Source organism: Procambarus clarkii, chromosome 12 (assembly GCF_040958095.1).
Source record: "Procambarus clarkii isolate CNS0578487 chromosome 12, FALCON_Pclarkii_2.0, whole genome shotgun sequence".
NCBI classification, from domain to species: domain Eukaryota; kingdom Metazoa; phylum Arthropoda; class Malacostraca; order Decapoda; family Cambaridae; genus Procambarus; species Procambarus clarkii.
The window spans coordinates 13666879-13689020 of record NC_091161.1 but is presented as its reverse complement, the minus strand read 5'-3'; the positions used below and the strand labels follow the sequence as shown (position 1 = coordinate 13689020).

The window sequence follows — 22142 nt, the reverse complement described above, 5'->3', positions numbered from 1 at the left end:
CTTGTATGTAGTGATCATGTCTCAACAATTTCTTCTCGCGCGAGAAGAGAGTGAGCCGAAACAACCTTAACATAACTGGCATTAGCTAACTATATGTCGCGAAGCTGAAGGGTCATTAAGCAACAACCAATTAGCGATTCGGGGCCAATTCAGCTACTAACGAGGCGAGAGGACAATCGAATGATCAGCCAAGAGGACTGTCAACTACGCCAGGCGCCAATAGAGGTCATGTAACAGGAAGGGGGGTTAGGGGGGGGAAGGGGGTTAGGGGGGGGGGAGTGGGTGGTGCCAGCGCAGTCGGGTATTTAAGCTTGGCACACCTGAGGAATTGGCATCACTGTCTCAGAGAGCCGTGGACACGTCTCTTCCTCCTCCTCTACTTCACTTCACCTTACTCCAGTAACATGCAGGTAACGTAGCCTAAGGTAACGCCTAGGTAATCCTTACGGGATCACCGTAGCCCGTGCTACTTGGAAACTTCTTGTTCTGAGTGGCTGAATCTAAAAACAGCAACAATAACCTAACCTAACCTAACCTAACCTAACCTAACCTAGGTAACTCATGCAGTGTGTGAGGCGGGGGGGGGGGGGGGGTGAATGTTGGGTATTCTAACATCCCCAAACACTATATAACACAGAATAAATCCACAAGGGCCGTGACGAGGATTCGAACCTGCGTCCGGGAGCATCCCAGACACTGCCTTAATCGACTGAGCTACGACATGGTCAAAAGGAGTTGAAACCGAAGTTCTACTGAACTTACTGGATCCTGCAGTCTCTCCGAGGCACAAACCAGGGTTTTACACAACTTCCCCCTGCACTCGAGCTATGTCAATAGGCCGTTCTCAATGCAGGGGGGGGGGGTTGTGTAAAAGCCTGGTTTGTGCCTCGGAGAGGCTACGGGATCCAGTAAGTTCAGTAGAACTTTGGTTTCAACTCTTTTAACCCTGTCGCAGCTCAGTCGATTAAGGCAGTGTCTGGGATGCTCCCGGACGCAGGTTCGAATCCTCGTCACGGCCCTTGTGGACTTATTCATTTGATGCATCACGTTAGTGTGATCTCTGTGTGTATCTACAGAAGGCCTATTGGCCTATACGAGACATAAGTCAATAGGCCTTAGGACAATATAGGTCTTGTCATCATTTATATCCATCCAATCTCATTCATATACGTGTCTAACCTACGCTTGAAACAATCAAGGGATGATTGGCGGCTCCTGCGTTGGTATAGGGAAGGGTGGAGGATATCATGGATATCATAACCAGAGCTGGGGAGCTGGGATTCCTTCCCACACAAGCAGAGCTAACAGGATGAGAGAGAGAGAGAGAGAGAGAGAGAGAGAGAGAGAGAGAGAGAGAGAGAGAGAGAGAGAGAGAGAGAGAGAGAGAGAGAGAGAGAGAGAGACAGAGAGACAGAGACAGAGAGACAGAGACAGAGAGACAGAGACAGAGACAGAGACAGAGAGACAGAGACACAGAGAGAGAGAAAGTACTCATAACTAGAATGGAAATATAATTGCCTCTGATCCCAATTGCCGGATTCTGAGATCTGTAACAAGTACACCAATTCCACTTTCTCCTTACTTAACGACAGACTAACGAGGACCCTCTCGCCCTCGTTATCACTCCCGGTTGATGTGTAATCACCCCAAAATGATACACAATTCCGATAAACTCACATCAAGAAATCATTTCACCTCTGTCAATTATCATTCTTGCGTCCTTCTCAGTATTTCATGTATCTTCAGCGCATGTTACGCCGCCGCATGTTATCGAAGTTTGTTTTTACATAAACTCATGTGTTGAGAATGCCATAAACTCCCTCATAACAGAGGCGGACCCAGGAGCTAGAGTCCATCCCCCACAAGAGTACACACACATGTAAGTGCACTTAGGTGAGCGCAAGAGCAGGGACGCGCATGCGCACAACCTCCCCTGAGGCGGGGAGGGGGGTGGTGGGCGGTCATTGTCTTAAAAGAAACTACTTTTTTGTGGTTTATAATTCCGAACGTTTGAAAATCTGGAGAATGGCGGCGACTGGATGACTGGAAATAACTGGGAATGGAAAGGCGTGATTGGAAGAATCTGATTGGAGCTGGAGTGGGGGTGGGGGAGGGGGTGGGGGGGATATAACCAATGGGGTGATGGGAAATCAAATATTACACTCCAACAAGCTCATATACCCTCCTCATCAATTTCTAATTCATCAAATTCCTCATTTAACCTCCTAGCAACAACATTGCTTCATCAACCTAAGCTCGCTACATAATTTAGACATAGAAACTTTATTATTTTCCGGATGCTATAGGGAGGTCCCCAGGAAAGGATCTGTCCCTATGTCAATCCCATACCCAACACCATTCCCCCTGCAAATTTCGACAAGACTACAGCCCCTCTAGCCTCTAAACTTCGAGCAGACAGCAAGACAGGAATTCCCTCGTATAGAAGAGATATGTTGCATCTTGCTTTACTTCTGCCCGTGTTCTAGCAGTTATTGGATTTCTGAATTGTTTTTGCAGGTAATGGAGGTCCTCTTGGCGATGGTGGTTCTGTTGCAGGTGGTGTCGTCGGCGCCAGAGAAGCGCCTCTTCCAGCAGCCACTGGGATATGCGAACCGGAGGCCAGTTGATCCCTTTCCCGCGGAAGGGACGAGGAAGGAATCCCATTCCAAAAGGCTCAGTTCTAGACAGGATTACGAGGCTCGTCTGGAGTCGTATCGGCATCCTGTTAGGACCTATCGACAGCCTGTGTATGGTTCACTACAGGCGTATCATGAACCACCTCGAATCCCTGGACAGAGCTACCAAGAACCACCTCGAACCACTGTACAGAGCTACCATGAACCACCTCGAACCCCTGTACAGAGCTTCAATGAACCACCTCGAACCCCTGTACAGAGCTACCAAGAACCACCACGAACCCCTGTACAGAGCTACCAAGAACCACCTCGAACCCCTGTACAGAGCTACCAAGAACCACCACGAACCCCTGTACAGAGCTACCAAGAACCACCTCGAACCTCTGGACAGACCTACGATGAACCACTTCGAACCCCTGTACAGAGCTACCAAGAACCACCTCGAACCCCTGTACAGAGCTACCATGAACCACCACGAACCCCTGTACAGAGCTTCAATGAACCACCACGAACCCCTGTACAGAGCTTCAATGAACCACCACGAACCCCTGTACAGAGCTTCAATGAACCACCACGAACCCCTGTACAGAGCTACCAAGAACCACCACGAACCCCTGTACAGAGCTACCAAGAACCACCTCGAACCTCTGGACAGACCTACGATGAACCACTTCGAACCCCTGTACAGAGCTACCAAGAACCACCTCGAACCCCTGTACAGAGCTACCATGAACCACCACGAACCCCTGTACAGAGCTTCAATGAACCACCACGAACCCCTGTACAGAGCTTCAATGAACCACCACGAACCCCTGTACAGAGCTTCAATGAACCACCACGAACCCCTGTACAGAGCTACCAAGAACCACCTCGAACCCCTGTACAGAGCTACCAAGAACCACCTCAAACCTCTGGACAGACCTACGATGAACCACTTCGAACCCCTGTACAGAGCTACCAAGAACCACTTCGAACCCATTCCCAGACCTACCAACAGCCTGCCCCAGAATACACGGTAAGTCCGTATATATTAAAACCAAAAAATATATATTTTCCAATTGGCCTATATTGACCTATACCCACTAATCTACTTTTTCAGCCTATACTGAACCTATCCTGTCGTTGCTGCCCCAATACTTAAGGTAGTGAGGAGTACTGATTGTGATGTAGAATGTAGACGAATGCCTGGATGAAAGCTGATTTTAATAGATGATGATGTTTCTACTGTAAGGCATTCATTAAATATATTTATTAATATCTTATACGTGTCTTCGATAAGCAAGCAAGCAAGCCAGCCAGCCACTCTGTCTGTCTGTCTCTCTTTTGTGGTATCTATATATTCCAGAAATGTATATTAATCGATCAATCATCTATATGTTTGGTCCAACCACTTGGACTGGACGGTAGAGCGACGGTCTCGCTTCATAAAGGTCGGTATTCAATCCCCCGAGACCGTCCACAAGTGGTTGGGCACCATTCCTTTCCCTCCGTCCCATCCCAAATCCTTATCCTGACCCCCCCTTCCCAGTGCTATATAGTCGTGATGGCTTGGTGCTTTTCCCTTGATTGTTCCCTCCCTTCCCTTGCCTGTCTGGTGGGTTCAGGTACACAGAGCACTAAAGGAAGCACTTGAGAAAGCACTCGAAGAAGCACTTGAGAAAGCACTCGAGGAAGCACTGTTAACTAATTGACTGGTAACATTTTCTGTCTATGTCCAGCTTCACTTTTCTCGGTTAGGTTAATGCAACATGTTCAGAGCAGAATAAGGACTCCTCCTTACTGTCCTCCGCTCCTGTGCCAGGTAAGTCCACTATGGGCTCACCATAGCCCGTGCTACTTGCCCCGCTCCTGTGCCAGGTAAGTCCACTACGGGCTCACCATAGCCCGTGCTACTTGCCCCGCTCCTGTGTCAGGTAAGGCCACTACGGGCTCACCATAGCCCGTGCTACTTGCCCCGCTCCTGTGCCAGGTAAGTCCACTACGGGCTCACCATAGCCCGTGCTACTTGGAACTTGTTCCGAGTAGCTGAATCTATAACAACTGTCCTCTGCCAGGCTCCGCCTCACTATGACTTCACGTACATCGTGGGTGATGAGGATCCCTACGGGGGACAGGTAGACTTCGGCCACCAGGAGACCCGGGATCTGGGCTACACCTCCGGCAGGTTAGTGAGGGCGGCGCTGCCACTGCTCCTTAAGGGGTATTCTGTTAATTCTCGTTTCGTTGTGTTGGGAGGGTAGGGTGACATGGTCTGGGAAGGGGGGGATTTGGGGATGGAAAAGGAATGGTGCCCAACCAGTTGGACAGGGAGACAGGCACTGTCATTTCTTTAAACCGCAATCATTTAAAACAAATTTATATATAAAAACAGAAGTACTTTAATGGATCGAACTTTTAATAGTTCCTACAGATCAAAAAAATTAAAGTACAGTTCTTTATAGAAATATTTAATCAAATTCAAACTTAAACCACAAAATAAGTTTGTAAGCAAACATGAATTTAAAATATTATATTGATGTTTACCAAGTATTCAAAGTAAAATATGTAAATTAGAAAGAATGACAACAGATTCTTATTTCAGTTACTACATCCTGCTTCCGGACTCTCGCATGATGAAGGTGGTATACTACGCTGATCATACCGGCTTCCACCCCGTCTACACCTACGAGGACGACGCTGTCTACACCCCTCAGCCCCCTTCTGTCTACTCCCCTCAACCAGACCCCTACCTGCCTCCATCATCCCTCCGATACTCGAGTCCCAGTGAGAAACATGAGACCTGAGAGATCCCAAAGGAGGAAACCAGATCTAACCTAAATCTCCGATAAGAGCTACGATAAAAGGCATAGGATTCTATATACTCTTATTTCTAGCTCTCTTGACAAGGACACGGCTATTAAACCTATCCTACCCTTGAACCGTCCGTAGAAGAGATGCCGTTAATTAATATGGCGAGGTGCCTCTACGTAAGGATGGAGCCGTTTCAATATTTTCCACCAGTTACTCCCAGATTCAACGCCATTAGTCATATACTCATTAACTATTCGGTAAAACAAGCACAAGAGATACGGTTTTGTAGATGAAGTAAAGTGGTGGATCTTTTATGGTGTTGGATTCTATTCAGTGCTGGATAAGCGCCAGGGTTACATAACCTTAGAAGCAGGGGATCTAATCCTTTAAAGGGGGGGGGGGGGGGGGTGGCAAAAATAAATATCCTACTTTTCCTTCAGTAAGCAGTAGACATCCTCAAACGCTTTGCTGGATTGATTTCATGCCCATTATCTAAATTATTCTGAGAGTCATCGTCGCTTTTGTCCTCGAATGGGACAGAAAGCCGATCACTTGTCAAAGTCCAACCCACCATTATCTATTAGGCTATTTTCTCCCGTCACATTTCAATCTAATCATTCAAGGCTTCAGAGGCGGGTAGGCAATTTAATATTTATATTTACGTATGGATGAAAAAGCCTCACATTTTTCAATGTGGTTTGTTGAGACTGAACCTGAAGCCCCTTGTGAGGTTTAATGTGTCTAGTTTGTTTAGTACTTTTTAAAAGGTCTCCCTAAAATCAACCTTGTCATAATTCAACCCATTCTCGCAAATTTGTAAAGTCAATATTGACTTATTAACTACGTGCATAGGTGATATACTAAACATAATAGATACCCTTAAAAAGATTCATAGAAAACACCGACCTTACCTAACCTTGTTAGTATCTTAAGATAAGCATCTCATTGTTTCGTAATTACAATTATTACTTAACCTATACCTATTATAGGTTAGGTAATAATTGTAATTACGAAGCAATAAGATGTTTATCTTAAGATACTAACAAGGTTAGGTAAGGTCGGTGTTTTCTATGAATCTTTTTAAGGGTATCTATTATGTTAAGTATGTCACCTATGCACATATTTAATAAGTCAATATTGACTTATTAAATTTGCGAGAACGGGTTGCATAATTAGGTTGTAGCTCTAAGACCCACGACCTTTTCTAGTTTGAGAGTCGACTCAGGTTAGGGATGACTTTTTGCCGCACTGCGTTGAATCTTTTTTTCCCCCAATGTAGTTACGTTCCTATGTGGTTTCCATGGGTGTATGTTGTGGCTCCGATTGGGGTGTGGTTCACGGTTTTGTGGTTCAGTCGAAATTTCAACTGCTGTAATTCAATAACAACTTGACTACTTTCCACTTTATCTGAATTCTGGGTGCTAAGCACAATAGGGTAATTTTACATGGTATAATAGCTTATCCACACGTCTCCAAGACCAGCTTCATATATTATATTTTTCTTTAATAAATGAATGCGTTTGTTTTATAAACCAATCAATTATACATACGCAAGCTTTGTATAAATTATATTAAGTTTTAAATTTCTCTCATTTATTACAACTACTGTTATTACTTGGCCTATTACTGTTACTACTATAATTTGAATCGGTAGGCTTTCCACTGTGATCATAATTAACACTGCAATTATTGCAACAACTGTCACTGCAATTGCATAAAAGTCTACCAATATATATGTTGACACCAGTATTCTAATATAAATTTCAACTGATGATCCATTGAAGTAAAGTAGCGAATTTTTAACAACAACCATTGAAGTAAAAAGTCCACTACAGGCTCACCATATCCCATGCTACTTGGAATTTTTTGTTTCAAGGCGCGAATCTTAAACAACTTAATTGAAAAGATTTAAACTGTTCAGTCCAGCTAGATTTGTAGCGATGTGTAATTGGTTGCGAATAATGCCCAATTAAAAAATAGTAAACTGCAATGTTACACTGAAATAGGAAGTGTTGCATAATACTGATGACAGTCTATTGCTGCAGTTTACATGCAAATAATATTGTAAACCGAATTGAACTGCATGTTCCTGTATATAAATGTCACAAATTTACGAAGCATATCTTTCCTCAATCATAATACGTTTGTTTACATTTACAAAACGCTTTATAAACACTAGTAGGTTTATAGCAGTAACAACGTTCGATTGCAACGTTTCAGAACTCAGTTTATTAAGTGTAAACAGAGCCGCCATGATTGAGTGAAGGGTGTATAGTTTCGTAGAAAGATGTTTTAAATTATTTTCAAATCTTGTCCGGATGAGAAGGTGGTAAGACAGTTTCACTCAAGTTCTCGATACCTCTCAAGCCGTTGCTACACACTAATAAAAAGTATTAAAGCCCTTTTATGATTAACATTTCGCAAAATGCAGTCCCCCCCCCCCCCCGGTATACTACCGTTCCCCAATAGTTTGAGAAATGGTTCAGTATCCCTTGCCTCTCGCCATGGTGAACGGCTAAGCTTTCACCTCTAATCACGGATAAATCTTCATTGTGTGGAGGGATAACTAAAGCAAGCTATTGCCTTCAAAACACAACATTGTATAATAGTTCATTGACTTGCTAATTTGCGAACGAAATGCTAACTTTGTACAAGAAAACAGATTACCGACAATGCCATTTCTTAAGTGGCGGAAACCTCTTTCGTCGACTCTAAGCCGAAAGAGGCAACCAATCTTAGTAGATTTTACTCAAGTTATGTAAAGGAGGAGAAATTTAGCAGCATTCTTTGACAGCGTCATTAAGAAGTGGGATTAAACCATGTTTAGATTGTCCTCTAACGCCGCCTATTGTGATTTTGATTTCAATTTTCTACTGACTAATTGATGATGCTGTGGATAAACTTTAATGATTCTGTACTGAATACTACCTCACGATCTCAAAGTATTACAGTTGCTTTAATTTAAAAAAAACAAGATTTCAGATAGAATTAAGATTTTCACTTTTAAGTATAAAAAAAATAATCATACGTCTGAAGTACCAGAAATTCTATACTCTTGACTAGATATGATCAGATTAGGCATTTCATTTAATATCTGCTCGAATTCCTGGATTATGGAATATGCTAAAATACTTATTATCAACTAAACAGAACTGAGAATGTTTGGAGACCTAGAGTACTTGCTAGAAAAAATTTCGCAAATTAAATGTGTCCACTTACATGACCAAAACTATTTTCAGCAACTAAAACCTTGCTAGAAATAAATTCCCAATAACACACTTTATGAATATATATAAAATGGAGCAAGTTATGCAAGATTTTAATGTAAACTAGTGATAGCCGGGACAATCCCAGCTGTACGAGTGACATATTAAAGTATCCCGTTACCGTTTCAGTGTTAACAAACCTTTCGTACCTTTTGAGTCTGTAGGCTGCCTATCTTTTACGAATTAACACGTTTTCTACAAACTACTTCCTCTGTAGCATGTTAAGCCTGGTCTTATTTTTTGTATTGCAGTATATTAATTATAATTACCAGTGCTTTATTAATATCTTTTATTGTATAAAAGAATGTTTTGAATGTTTTATGTATATACAGAACCTATTTTATGAACCAAAGCATTTTATATGAAAACTTGCATATTTACAAGATTTTAAATTCATTTATTGATAACTAAGAACTTATTCCATCAACATTAAAAATCCTAATAAATGCAAGTAGCACATTGTCTTTTATATTCTAGTCAGTAGTGGTTTGGCAGTGCCGAAAAAAAAATTACAGAACGTGTTCCAGATTGGAAAAAATGACAACTTTAAAGCCTTTCTTTAGCAAGATCTACTTTGAAGACATTGGTGGATCAACAGACTTTACTCTGAGGAGTTACAACGACTATTGCCTCTTCAGGAAGCATCCTATCTGATAGTTTCACTGCCTCGGGTCATTGCCGGCAGTATTTATGCTTTATTTTTAGTCAACCCGTTCTACCGTGCGTTTATATAGAGTAAAGGAAAAGCCAGAACATTAAAAAAAATATATATATTTATTTATTAAAATTGGCACCATTTTTAGAGGCCGAAACGAAGTATTGAAAGAATTTAAAATGAGCTTAAAATTAAGAGTTCAACAGTAAATATACAAGTTTCGCCTACACAACACACTTTAAAGAACTTCCCACAATATTTACAAGAACTTACAAAAAATGATTTCAATCTAATTTAATCATTAAACATCTCGTTCAATGAATCATTGAAAACATTAGCTGTATACATAGATGAATAAATGAGAAATGAAGGCTATATATACATGTGGGAATTTATGGGGGTGGAATGGATACAGTGGGGGTGGTCACTGCTAGGAATTTACGTATGGGAAAGGTTAAGTTAGTGGGAGCGTTCTACTGGCAACCCACGCCCCTCCCACGGTGGGGGGGGGGGGAGGGATTTATCACTCACTGTCTGAATCCTGGGATTTCAATACTTTCCTCTTAACAGCCTTGTTTCGTTTCGTTGCCTTGTTCTCTTTCCCCGAGATTTCCAACTCTTTTTTTGCTTTCTTAGAAGGTGGTCTTCCGACTACTTTCACGTTATTTTCCTTCAGAGCCTTTTTATTTTGCTTCCCGTTTTCCTTCGGAGGCTTTGCGTTTTCCTTCGGAGGCTTTGCATTTTGCTTCCCGTTTTCCTTCGGAGGCTTTGCATTTTGCTTCCCATTTTCCTTCGGAGGCTTTGCATTTTGCTTCCCGTTTTCCTTCGGAGGCTTTGCATTTTGCTTCGCGGTTTTCTTCTCTCTCGTCTTTGTCGACTCTTTAGAGGAAGACCTTTGCTTTTTCACCACCTTTGCGACACCTTTTGGCTCCTCTGAAGCTGCTGTGTGCTTCTTGTTGACCTGCGGAGTGGCCAGAAGCACAATGTTTTAGTCTATTTAAAGGCATAAGGGTCGGAGAAGAAAGTTGAGAAAGCACCAAGCCATTACGACTATATACCACTTTGAAGGAACCAGGATAAGGACTTGGGATGGGAGGGAGGGTGTAAAAAGGTGGGAGAGGCTCCCAACCCATGTTAACGGAGGGTTTGTAAATAATTATCAAATACCACCAAGACTAACCTAACTGCGTGGCAACTATGTGCAGGAAAGTGTACTAGTAATCAAGTTTTAATCCCGGCAAGTTAAATTCTCATGTCACACAGCACTTTAGTGTATCTAGATAAAACAGGACAAGACTCGCGATGTCAATAAATCTAGTCTTTTATTGATGCATACGAGACTAGAAACTTTCAAAATTTTGCTGGTCTGAATATCAGGATAGGCTATCAGGAGCCGCTTTGAAGGTGGTCCTGTGTTCAAGGTCCTGTTGAATGATTAGGAGGAACAATGCAGTTACAATAAGTCAAAAACATCGCTAAGCGCTCAAAAAGTTCGTTTATTGGTCAATATGTGACCGAGCTATAATCTAATAGTGATATACCATATTTAAACACTTTCCGTAATGGATAATCAATGTGGTTTTATGAATGGAAGGGAAGCGCCTAGTAGGCAATTCGCTTTTGGAAGATTTAACTATACTTTACTAGAATTATACTGAAACTTTACCAAAAGGAGAAAAAAATACAAACTGGCTTCCAGTGCCATCCGCCAGGTCACCAAAGCTCTGCCAATATATCGAGAACCCGCTAAAATTTCACGTCCTGAAGAGGCACAGATAATGTTGGATCAATCACTACTGAGGTTCCAAAAGACTTGGTATAAAAGCACTAACGATACAAAAATTAATCAAAAGGCACCAAGCCAGGGTGGCTATGTAACTAACTAAATTAAAAAATTTTAATCATGCAAAATCTTAAAGTTTACCATTAAACAGAGACAAGGCAGTACAAAAGTTTTATCAGAAACAAAAACAGATGCCATGTGCAGCTTTCTTCAAGTCCGTAACAAGAGGAGAATGAAAGTGTAGATTCATCGTGAGGGAAAAAAATCTTTCATTGAAAGAGGGCTCTGGACCTTAACTAGCCGTACTAGTTAAAAATTTGAGGGGCCACATTGCAGTCTAGCACACATGCTTGCAACCTAGTAATCCTTGCAGGGCTTCCAATAGTCAAGGGTCAAACTATTCTGCAGAAAATTAGAAAAATTACCTCAAGGCATCTAGATAAGGTTTTTAAGTTGCCAAAAGGTCTTGACAAATGCAAGATTATGAATCTGGTTAATGATAACGTTACAGGATATCACCAGGATGGGGGGGAGGGGTAGAGATAACAAAACCCCGATTGCTAAAGTTATCTGGCGGATCACGATTAGTAGGAATTTAACCCCCCCCCCCTTAAAAAAAACCTAATGAGGGCAAATAGGACAAATAGGCCCTCTAGGAAAAGAGGGCAAATAGGACAAATAGGCCCTCTAGGCAAAGAGGGCAAATAGAATTATTTCTAGAAGCGTTAGCAATAAAACTTTGTATTCTTCAGCTATATCCATTCTTGTGCCCCATTTAGATCATGCAGTTCCGTTTTGGTCGCCCTGTTTGAATGACGAATTTCACTTCACAATTTCCTTTGTGTTGCTCAAGGAAGACATCAATTATACAAAATCTTCAGAATCGGTATTCCTCCATTAAAATAATTCCATTAAAATAAAAGAGTCACCCATAGCACAAACGCTGTACTAGATCCTCTTAAGACATTTTATCCAATAGACGCCTTGCGGCCATTCTAAGTTATGCGTCTATGTAACGCGATCTTCATCCTTTTTTTTCTTCATTTACTTCTAAACTAAATAGTTTATGGGGTTCAGTCTATGAACCCTATGACTTAAATTTCAGACTTAAGGCTAGTCTCTAATATTTCTGAATTATTAAATCAGTGATCTAGATGAAAAACTATTTTATGTTAATATTTAGTCTACCTCTCCCTAGTGCTTTGTAAAGGTCTGAGTACGTGCTTAGGAAGAAACTTTCATCTTGACAAAGCCACGAGGAGAGCGCTAAAGAAAATCTTACATAAAATAAACATAGGATAAACCCCCGCCCAACCAATCATGTCTGGGCTTCTGAGAAGACTAATAATCCAACAGTTCTCCGTTTTCTATATTTATCTACGTTTCGGTTACTGCAATAATATCTTTTGCAGACAAGAGGATTTAAGCCGGAAACCAATATAGCGGGTAACGGCGATGCGAGAGACCGATTGTGATCATAGAGATAAAGTTATGCATTAAGTATATGGCACAAACTTTTAGAAGGTGATTTAGGACTACTATAATTAAATCACGTTGTTAAAGCTTCGCTACCTAGAACGAAAAGCCCCAAGTAGCACGGACTGTAATACTAACCGGTAAGTATGATATAGGCCAGGACTGAAGCACATTTCATCCAGATAAAGTGGGTAAACTATTATAATTCACTCAAGGCTGTAGGGTACTAAAAAAACTTACAAATGTGGAAGCGTAATCATTTGCAATTTAAATGTAGCAACTAGTGGGGAACAACCCTACAAGGACGGGGGGGTGGGGGGGGGGCCAATGAATATCTAGTGAGATTTGTCAGAGCCGTGGAGCAGGTAGCAGGAATAGACTAGTCTCCGTTGATGACGGGGGCATGATTAAGCAAGTTGATGAAAAGGAAGGGCTGTTGGTCGAGGGAGCTTGACTATGCGAGCACGAGACTTGCGTGAATAAACCCAGACAATATATTGATAAAGATTAAACCACCAAGAGGTTACGGGCTCCTCATGCCCGTGCCACAAGTACTTTAGTTAACCCTTTGCTCCTATATGGTTAGCTGCCGCCCACATGGTTACACTCCAGCCTGTCCTCTTAAAAAGAACGTCGCTTTTGACCGTTTGCCCGAATATGGATGTAATTTGAAGATGAAATTTGTAATAAATTTGAGTTTTTTTTTTCAACAACAGTAAGTTAAGGGTTCTCTTGATAGGTTAGGAGAGCAGGAAATTCTCAAAAGTTTCAAAACGTTAATGGAAAGTTACCTCTTCTAAGCTTGCCGAGTAAGCCGGACGACTCAAACAGAAAACGTAACAGTACGTCGCTTTTGTGAGTATTTCATTTCAAAATTACGTCCAAATTTGGCCATAGCGCGCATACGAGCCAAAAGCTACGTTATTTTTAAGAGGATGGGTTGTACAGAAAGGCACCCGCCTCGCCATACGAGCCTAAGGCTTACCTTGAACATTCCTTGCGCTCCTTGGGACTTCCCATTGGGCTTGGTCCGGACTACGCTTCCCTCCTCCAAGGCACTTAAGAGCGCCGTCTTCACCCTCAACCGTGTCTTGTTCCAGTCCTTATCCGGATAGGAAGCTGTGGAACGAAACCAATCTTTATAAAAAGGCATATTTGGTACAAGAACAGATTTATGTCTACTCCCATGACTACCCAATCACCTGAAGCGATTGGGTAGTCGCTAAACATACTTCAGGTGCAACGTGGACTAAAACACTTAAAAGGGCATGATTGAAACAAGAACAGTATTTACGTTAAAACAAGGAACTAACATTAAATTGATAATGAGGATTTAAAAAATTTATATTTTATCTTTTTAAAAATAACTAATCATTGGTGGCAACTATGAAAATTCAATATGGTTATAATATAACCGCAAATCAAAATATCAGAGATCAGCCTAACTTAATATTTACAAAATGGTACAAGGCTTTGCATATTTATATTATAAAACCATTTAGCCGAAGAAAAAAAATTACAGCAAGACTTTTCCACAATTTACTAGACAAGCAATATCATGACCCGAAGGTCAATTAGGTCAAGGCTAATTAAAACATTAACGCCAGTAGTAAGCTTTTCGTTTTGTATCGAACACGTTAAAAGGCTTTATTTCAATACATCATATCTGGAAGAGAAGATTGTGCGTCTTAAAAGTTACCTGGAAAACTGCAGAGTCTACGTTGCCTGTGCTCCTCGCCCAGGACGAGGCCCTCAATTTTGTATTTACAAATGCTGCAAGATTGAATTAAGGAAATGGCCACTTCAGTACTTTAGTAGTCAGGGGTCTTCAGGGAGACAAGTTTGTACGAAGATATTAAATGGAAATATCCAAGATTCTCTTAAAAAATGCAAAGTCTTCTTGAGGTTAGCTTTAGATGATTTCGGGGCTTTAGTGTCCCCGCGGCCTGGTCCTCGACCAGACCTCCACCCCCAGGAAGCAGCCCGTGACAGCTGACTAACACCCAGGTACCTATTTTACTGCTAGGTAACAGGGGCATAGGGTGAAAGAAACTCTGCCCATCGTTTCTCGCCGGCGCCCGGGATCGAACCCGGGACCACAGGATCAAAAGTCCAGCGTGCTGTCCGCTCGGCCGACCGGCTCCGGCCGGTCGGCCGGCCGTCTTACCTAGCGTCTCAACCCGTTTTCTCTAGCATTCACAGCGTCACGAAAATTATGTACTAAACTGCCTTAACTTAACCGTCTAGAACACACAAGATTAGATAACGTGAGTTAATTTGGCAAACCGTCAAACGATTTTTAATACACGGCTTATTCTAGAGGACAGGTAATCTAGAGGTTCAAGGGTTGTGAACAACTTGCCTAAACTTGCCCAATCATTCCTGTCCAGCCAACAAATAGACCCCCGGGATCCTACGTTGTAAATCTGCTACGAAACCAGTTTTACCAAGACTTTGGTGATAGACAATTCACAGATTTTAGGGCGTGTTGACCCCCAGCACGTTCTCCAAAGATCCAAAGTCCATTCCATCCAACAGAACCTAAAACCCTAACTTACTTCCAACTATACATCGAATTTTTATATACAAAATTAATTTATATACAAGAACAAACCAATTTGCAATACACTTGTTAAAATTGATGAATTCGTCTGGGGAGGACGGCCGCCGCTTTAAACAGCGTAGTGTGAAAACGGGTTGTGTAAATGCTTCATCCACGTATTAATACAAATCGACAACAGAATCTAAACGCCTAACCAGTGCCTAAATATGTACAATATGCCAAGATAAAATATTTGAGATTTGTTTTTTTAATGAACAATATGTTAAAATGTAATTAAGAGTCTGGGGTCATCCGCTGGATGGAATGGACTGAGGACGGGCTGGTGAACCCATACAACCTTCCGGTTAGCGATACACAAGCCTTGCTATTAACATTAATGCATTCTAACACAAACTTTCTTTACCACTTTATGCACCAACAGTCATAAACACTAGAAGAAACAGAGCCTGACTTGAGAAATTTTAAGTCTAATCCGATACTCTAGTAATAAATTCTATAGGTTAAATTATCAAGTCTACACGAGAGAGAACTTACTGAGGTAATGCTTCTTAATTCCCATTAGCGAAATGCCTTTTTTGTCCTTACAAGCAGTTATAGCAGCAAGAACAATGCTTGAGGTGCTTGGGATGACTGCGGACGCTGCGGCTACTGCTGTTCCAGGCTTAACAGGCTTTTCTGCTTCGGCCGCTGCTGCTGCTTTTTTCTTCTTTGCTTGAAGTCTCTTTACGATTGATGTCTGCTTCACATCCGATAGTCTGGAGGTAAGAGGCTTATTAACTTTCTTGGCGGCACCTTTAACCTTTACTTTCAGCCGTTTCACTTTTCTTTTATTCTTCGTAGATTCACCATGTTCGACCCTTTCTTGAGGGTTATCAAGATCTTCATCCCCAGGAGCGTTATGTTCAGCTTGCATATCCTCTGCGCCCTCATCCTCCTCACTATCCACCTCACCATCATCACCATTCGCTTCTCCATTATTATCCGCATCATTCTCATCAACGACACCGTTCTCATCTTCTTCCGGGTCACTTTCGTCTCTACGTTCTTTTGAGTCATCTTGGGCTTGCTCTGCCTTCACTTTCCTTGACTGGTTAAGTTCACCCTGTGAAGCAAAATTTATGTTTGAACAATTTATGAAGTACGTAGACGAGGAGTCACAATAACGTGGCTGAAGTATGTTGACCAGACCACACACTAGAAGGTGAAGGGACGACGACGTTTCAGTCCGTCCTGGACTATTTGAGTCCAGGATGGACCGAAACGTCGGTGAAGGAACTACTTCTAGTGTGAGGTCTGGTCAATTTATGAAGTATATTTTAATTTAACACTTTTGGAAAATTAATTTCCGTTTAAGATTCAATATTTTGAACAAAAAGTTCCAATTAGCACGGGTTATGGCGAGTCCGTAGAGGACTATTTTTAAAGATTAGACAATTTTTATAAACTACTGCTAATAGCAGTTAAAGATTAACGTATTAACCATGAATTATCTTGGTATTTTAGTCTAGTATCCTCAATTTCTAATTAAGAAATTAGATTTCTTAAAAATCTCAATTACCTCAATAAGGAATAGTTAAGAAAATCTTGAGCTATGAAGCAATTGCTCTAAGCTAGCTATTAAAACACCAAATCTAAACTTTCCACCCTGTCGTAGCTCAGTCTATTAAGGCAGTGTCTGGGATGCTCCCGGACGCAGGTTCGAATCCTCGTCACGGCCCTTGTGAATTTGTTCATTTAACACTAAAATCTACTCATGTACACAAGTGTTTTTAGACATCTTGCTAACGAATAATGAAGAGATTAAGGCCAACTGTCAAGAGTTGTCAGGGATAACGTATCAAGTCAGCCCAACTGGCAGAGGAAATGCCCAAAATCGGAGTTACATAATATAAAATTATTAGATTAAAACGATCGTTTAATCCGGCTCAATTTCATAGTCCCCCCCCCCCAAGAACTAGAAATTTAAATAATTTCTAGAAATTTAAAGAAGTTTCTAGTCCCTTAATTTCTTTGTTCACAAAATACAAAATCCTAATGTTAGATCTGAGAACAGCAGATAGGGAGGGAGAGAGTTTTCAGGGGAAAGCGCCAAGCCATTACGACTATATACCACTGGGAAGGGGTCAGGATAAAGATTTGGGATGGGACGGAGGGAAAGGAATGGTGCCCAACCACTTGTGGACGGTCTCGGGGGGATTGAACGCCGACCTGCAGGAAGCGGAACCGTCGCTCTACCGTCCAAGTAGTTGGGCATGGAAAGGGGGGGGGGGGGGTGTAAGGGAAGGGGAGTAGTAGTGAACAAATCCACAAGGGCCGTAACGAGGACTCGAACCTGCGTCCGGGAGCATCCCAGACAATTGCCTTAATCAACTGAGCTACAACAGGGTAAAAAGAGTTGAAACAGGAGTAGTGCTGCGGGTACGGCATTGTCAGTAAACAATATACGAGCTACAGCTAACTTCCACAATCACTGCTAGCTAGCTAATCTTTCCTAGTCCCTTAATCTCATTCTACCAGTTTCACCGTCAGGTCTGCCCCTCGTCACCTCGGATTCGGCGCTGTCAGAGTCTTCAAAGGAGAGCTGGAGCTTCACTGGCGAGGTCTTGACCCGATTATTTCTGCTAGTCTTACCCTTACGGGAAACCATACTCTGAAATAGCAACAATAGCATTTAAATAGGAAAATTAAGCTTTAAGTCACTAGCATCTATCTTGAGGTTATCTTGAGATGATTTCGGGGCTTTAGTGTCCCCGCGGCCTGGTCCTCGACCAGGCCTCCACCCCCAGGAAGCAGCCCGTGACAGCTGACTAACACCCAGGTACCTATTTACTGCTAGGTAACAGGGGCATTCAGGGTGAAAGAAACTTTGCCCATTTGTTTCTGCCTCGTGCGGGAATCTAAACCCGCGCCACAGAATTACGAATCCTGCGCGCTATCCACCAGGCTACGAGGCCCCTCTAAAATGCAAATCTAAAAATCCCTCTAAAATGCAAAATCTAAAATGCAAATGTTTCTTCACACTTGTAATTCAAGTTTATATAAGTATGTGTGTACGTCTGATACCATACTAGTGTAAAGGAGGAAATGTATATGTTTATCTCTCAATGTTCGGTAATATGTTTATTGTTTGTGATGTGTGTCTATGTATGTATTAACACGATGTACTGAACGGGGTGAGAATAGCTTGAGCTACCTCATCCCTTTGCGTGTATTTTACCTCAATAAACTTATTTCAATTTAGCCCAAACCCGCTACATGTAGCCCAAACACGCTACATGTAGCCCAAACCGCTACTTTATGGCTTGTGATGTGTGTATATGTATGTATTAACACGATGTACTGAACGGGGGTGAGAATAGCTCGAGCTACCTCATCCCTTTGTGTGTATTTTACCTCAAACTTATTTCAATTTCTAATTCAGGTCGTGTTTATCTACTACCGACTGATGCAGTGTTTATCTGCCCGTCTACTGTTGTCACTACTAATACGAAACAAGATTGCAAGAAGAAACTAATTGCAAGATACAAAACCATGAGGCAACAATCAAAATTATTTCTATGACTTGTGATTTAACTCAAACGACCAGTCATTACAAACAAACATCCCAGAGTACAATGACGATTTGGGTGCAATAGAAAAAAATTATCCACTTAACCAAATCTCAACTAATTCAACGATTTAAGTTACTGAAGGTGTGGACCCTGGAAACAAACCGTAACTATTTTCCGCTTGTTACAACTTGTAATAAAGTTGTTACATCTTGGCTTAACGTGTTTATGACGTATTAGAACGTTGTTACAACTTGTAATAAAGTTGTTACATCTTGACTTAACGTGTTTATGACGTATTAGAACGTTGTTACAACTTGTTATATTGGTTGTTATAACTGGTTAGGAGGTGTTAAAACTTTTTCGAAAATTGTGCCAACGTCGTAGTTTCGGTGTGTGTTTGGTGGGAGCAGCCAAGTGCAAACACACAGAGAAGCCAATCATAAAACGAATGGGTTGGATTGATAGCCAGGCAATCAGTTAAAAGCTCCCCGCACCCCATATCATACGGGCTCACCATAGCCCGTGCTACTTTGAACTTGTTCCGAATAGCTGAATCTATAACAACCCCACAGCCCTTCATATCGCCAATCAGATATGTAATGCACCAAGAACTAATGTGGTGGAGAAGTAGACTCCACAGATTGATTGATTGATGAAGATTAAGCCACCCAAAAGGTGGCACGGGCATGAATAGCCCGTAAGTGGTGGCCCTTTTGAGCCATTACCAGTATCAAGAGCTGATACTGGAGATCTGTGGAGGTGCGACTGCACCCTGCGTGACGGGAGATGTCTCCTGTGTAGACTCCATAGTTTAGGACATTCAAAAGGACCCGGAACCTGCGTACACACTGTCGAGAGGCGGGAATCAAGAGCCGGAGCTCAACCCTAACACCCCCCCCCACCCTTCCCAGCAAAACACAGGGAAGAACAAAAAACATACAAATATTACACCCGAAATTCCAATCAAAACTATACAAACATACGAAGGCAGAGCTGAAGCAGTCTTACTCCATGTCTAAGTCGGGAATGGGGCGGTTGATAGGCCGGATACGGTGGAGTGGGCGAGCGAAATACCCGTCAGAAATAATCTAGACATCAAAATTTTTTTTCCCATCTACCGGTATGCAAAGAACCACATTATGGCAACACCAACACGCCCAAAAAAAAAAAAAAACTCCTCAGTTACTTACTTTACAAAAACAGCACCAAACCTGCTCCTTGCACCGTCGCACACTAACGAGCCACTTCTGTCGGTGGTTGAGAGGAGGAAAAAGAATAGATTGACTAGGAACGGAAAGTACAGCTCCCCACACACAAATACATACCTGGCAACTATGACGTGCGGGGCCAAGAACTCCGCTCACCACCAACAGATGGCGCTGGTGGCCTGCAGATTGCATCGAATTCTGCTTTTTCTGTCGTTGAATTTCAATTAATAAGAGTTCCTGTGTGTAATAGATATATGAGAGAGAGAGAGAGAGAGAGAGAGAGAGAGAGAGAGAGAGAGAGAGAGAGAGAGAGAGAGAGAGAGAGAGAGAGAGAGAGAGAGAGAGAGAGAGAGAGAGAGAGAGAGAGAGACAGAGAGAGAGAGAGAGAGAGACAGAGACAGAGACAGACAGAGAGAGAGAGAGAGACAGAGAGAGAGAGAGAGACAGAGAGAGAGAGACAGAGAGAGAGAGAGAGAGAGAGAGAGAGAGAGAGAGAGAGAGAGAGAGAGAGAGAGAGAGAGAGAGAGAGAGAGAGAGAGAGACAGAAATAAAATGAAATTGGAAGTAATTAAACAAATCAATCTGTCATGATGTTTTTTGGAGGCTTTTGATATTTTTCAATAATTTTTCGAGAGACGACACATCCCTGAGGATGATATCCACCCTGTTATCCATGCAGCAATCCACACATTCATCCAGCAAACCAGTATATTGTAAACAAGGTTAGATTGTATAGCATTGTGTACCTATCTTAATTTATACGACGAGTTAGAAGCTTGAGTTCTATAGCTGACTGGATCCAGTTAGGTTCCTCATCTTACAGGTTGATTGAATATATTGAATTTTGAAACCCAGTCACCTGCTAATTTTAGGTATTGATTGAAACGTCTGTCGGTAATTCTGGACAAAACAACGTGTTTTTCTCTAATTATATGTGTGTGTGTGTGTGTGTGTGTGTGTGTGTGTGTGTGTGTGTGGGTGTGTGTGTGTGTGTGTGTGTGTGTGTGTGTGTGTGTGTGTGTGTGTGTGTGTGTGTGTGTGTGTGTGTGGGTGTGTGTGTGTGTGTGTGTGTGCGTGTACTCACCTAGTTGTGTCTGCAGGATCGAGCATTGACTCTTGGATCCCGCCTTTCGAGCATCGGTTGTTTACAGCAATGACTCCTGTCCCATTTCCCTATCATACCTGGTTTTAAAATTATGAATAGTATTTGCTTCCACAACCTGTTCCTGAAGTGCATTCCATTTCCCCACTACTCTCACGCTAAAAGAAAACTTCCTAACATCTCTGTGACTCATCTGAGTTTCAAGCTTCCATCCATGTCCTCTCGTTCTGTTCTGTGTGTGTGTGTGTGTGTGTGTGTGTGTGTGTGTGTGTGTGTGTGTGTGTGTGTGTGTGTGTGTGTGTGTGTGTGTGTGTATCTGTCATTGAAGAGTTAGGATACATTAAAACACACAGGCTTATCTTTGTGGATTTTTTTTCCCTTTATTCAAGAGTATATCAAATTTTTTCCAGTGCTGCTACAACATTGTGTTAATGGGACACCAGGCGAGCTGGTCTCTTCACTCTTGCTTCCCACCTCCAATGAGGGGAAAGGAATGTGGCCTCAACTTGTCCTCCTACAGCCTGTCCTCCTACAACCTGTCCTCCTACAGCCTGTTCTCCTACAGCCTGTCCTCCTACAGCCTGTCCACCTACAGCCTGTCCTCCTACAGCCTGTCCTCCTACAGCCTGTCCTCCTACAGCCTGTCCTCCTACAACTTGTCCTCCTACAACTTGTCCTCCTACAGCCTGTTCTCCTACAGCCTGTCCTCCTACAGCCTGTCCTCCTACAGCCTGTCCACCTACAGCCTGTCCTCCTACAGCCTGTCCTCCTACAGCCTGTCCTCCTACAACCTGTCCTCCTACAACCTGTCCTCCTACAACCTGTCCTCCTACAGCCTGTCCTCCTACAGCCTGTCCTCCTACAGCCTGTCCTCCTACAGCCTGTCCTCCTACAGCCTGTCCACCTACAGCCTGTCCTCCTACAGCCTGTCCTCCTACAGCCTGTCCTCCTACAACTTGTCCTCCTACAAAAAACGTCGCATTTCGCTCGTATGCTTTACATAAGACCATCAAAATCGTCGTACTAGAAAATGGAAGTGGGGTGGCGAAGGTGCCATACTGTCCCGTTTTCTGTTTTGGGTCCTCTGGTAGGGTAGGGGAGACCACTTTAAA

General features: G+C 42.4%; 2 protein-coding genes across 2 annotated transcripts; one reads left to right on the top strand and one right to left on the bottom strand.

Moving 5' to 3' along the window:
• Positions 1-404: 404 nt before the first annotated feature.
• Positions 405-3777, top strand: LOC123772948 (putative protein FAM47C). Its single transcript, XM_069323408.1, has 3 exons — positions 405-410; positions 2518-3651; positions 3736-3777. Exons 1-3 carry the CDS (start codon positions 405-407, stop codon positions 3775-3777), a joined length of 1182 nt encoding a protein of 393 aa, XP_069179509.1.
• A 5675-nt stretch (positions 3778-9452) lies between these two features.
• On the bottom strand, positions 9453-20073 carry LOC123772885 (histone H1-gamma, late). Its single transcript, XM_045766261.2, has 5 exons — positions 19911-20073; positions 17715-17819; positions 15704-16271; positions 13592-13725; positions 9453-10308 (listed from the first exon to the last, which is right to left on the bottom strand). The coding sequence occupies exons 2-5, from the start codon at positions 17814-17816 to the stop codon at positions 9871-9873; spliced, it is 1242 nt and encodes a 413-aa protein (XP_045622217.2). The 5' UTR covers positions 17817-17819; positions 19911-20073; the 3' UTR covers positions 9453-9870.
• Positions 20074-22142: the final 2069 nt, after the last annotated feature.

What these genes read in the sequence shown, in the direction of transcription:
- LOC123772948 (XM_069323408.1), top strand. An exon ending in AGCCTGCCCCAGAATACACG is followed by an intron (nt 3,652 to 3,735) that starts GTAAGTCCGTAT and finishes CTACTTTTTCAG; the next exon opens with CCTATACTGAACCTATCCTG.
- LOC123772885 (XM_045766261.2), bottom strand. Translation starts at nt 17,816, where the DNA reads ATGGTTTCCCGTAAGGGTAAGACTAGCAGAAATAATCGGGTCAAGACC. An exon ending in AATTAAGAAGCATTACCTCA is followed by an intron (nt 13,726 to 15,703) that starts GTAAGTTCTCTC and finishes TTCGTTCCACAG; the next exon opens with CTTCCTATCCGGATAAGGAC. An exon ending in GAGCGCAAGGAATGTTCAAG is followed by an intron (nt 10,309 to 13,591) that starts GTAAGCCTTAGG and finishes GCCACTCCGCAG; the next exon opens with GTCAACAAGAAGCACACAGC.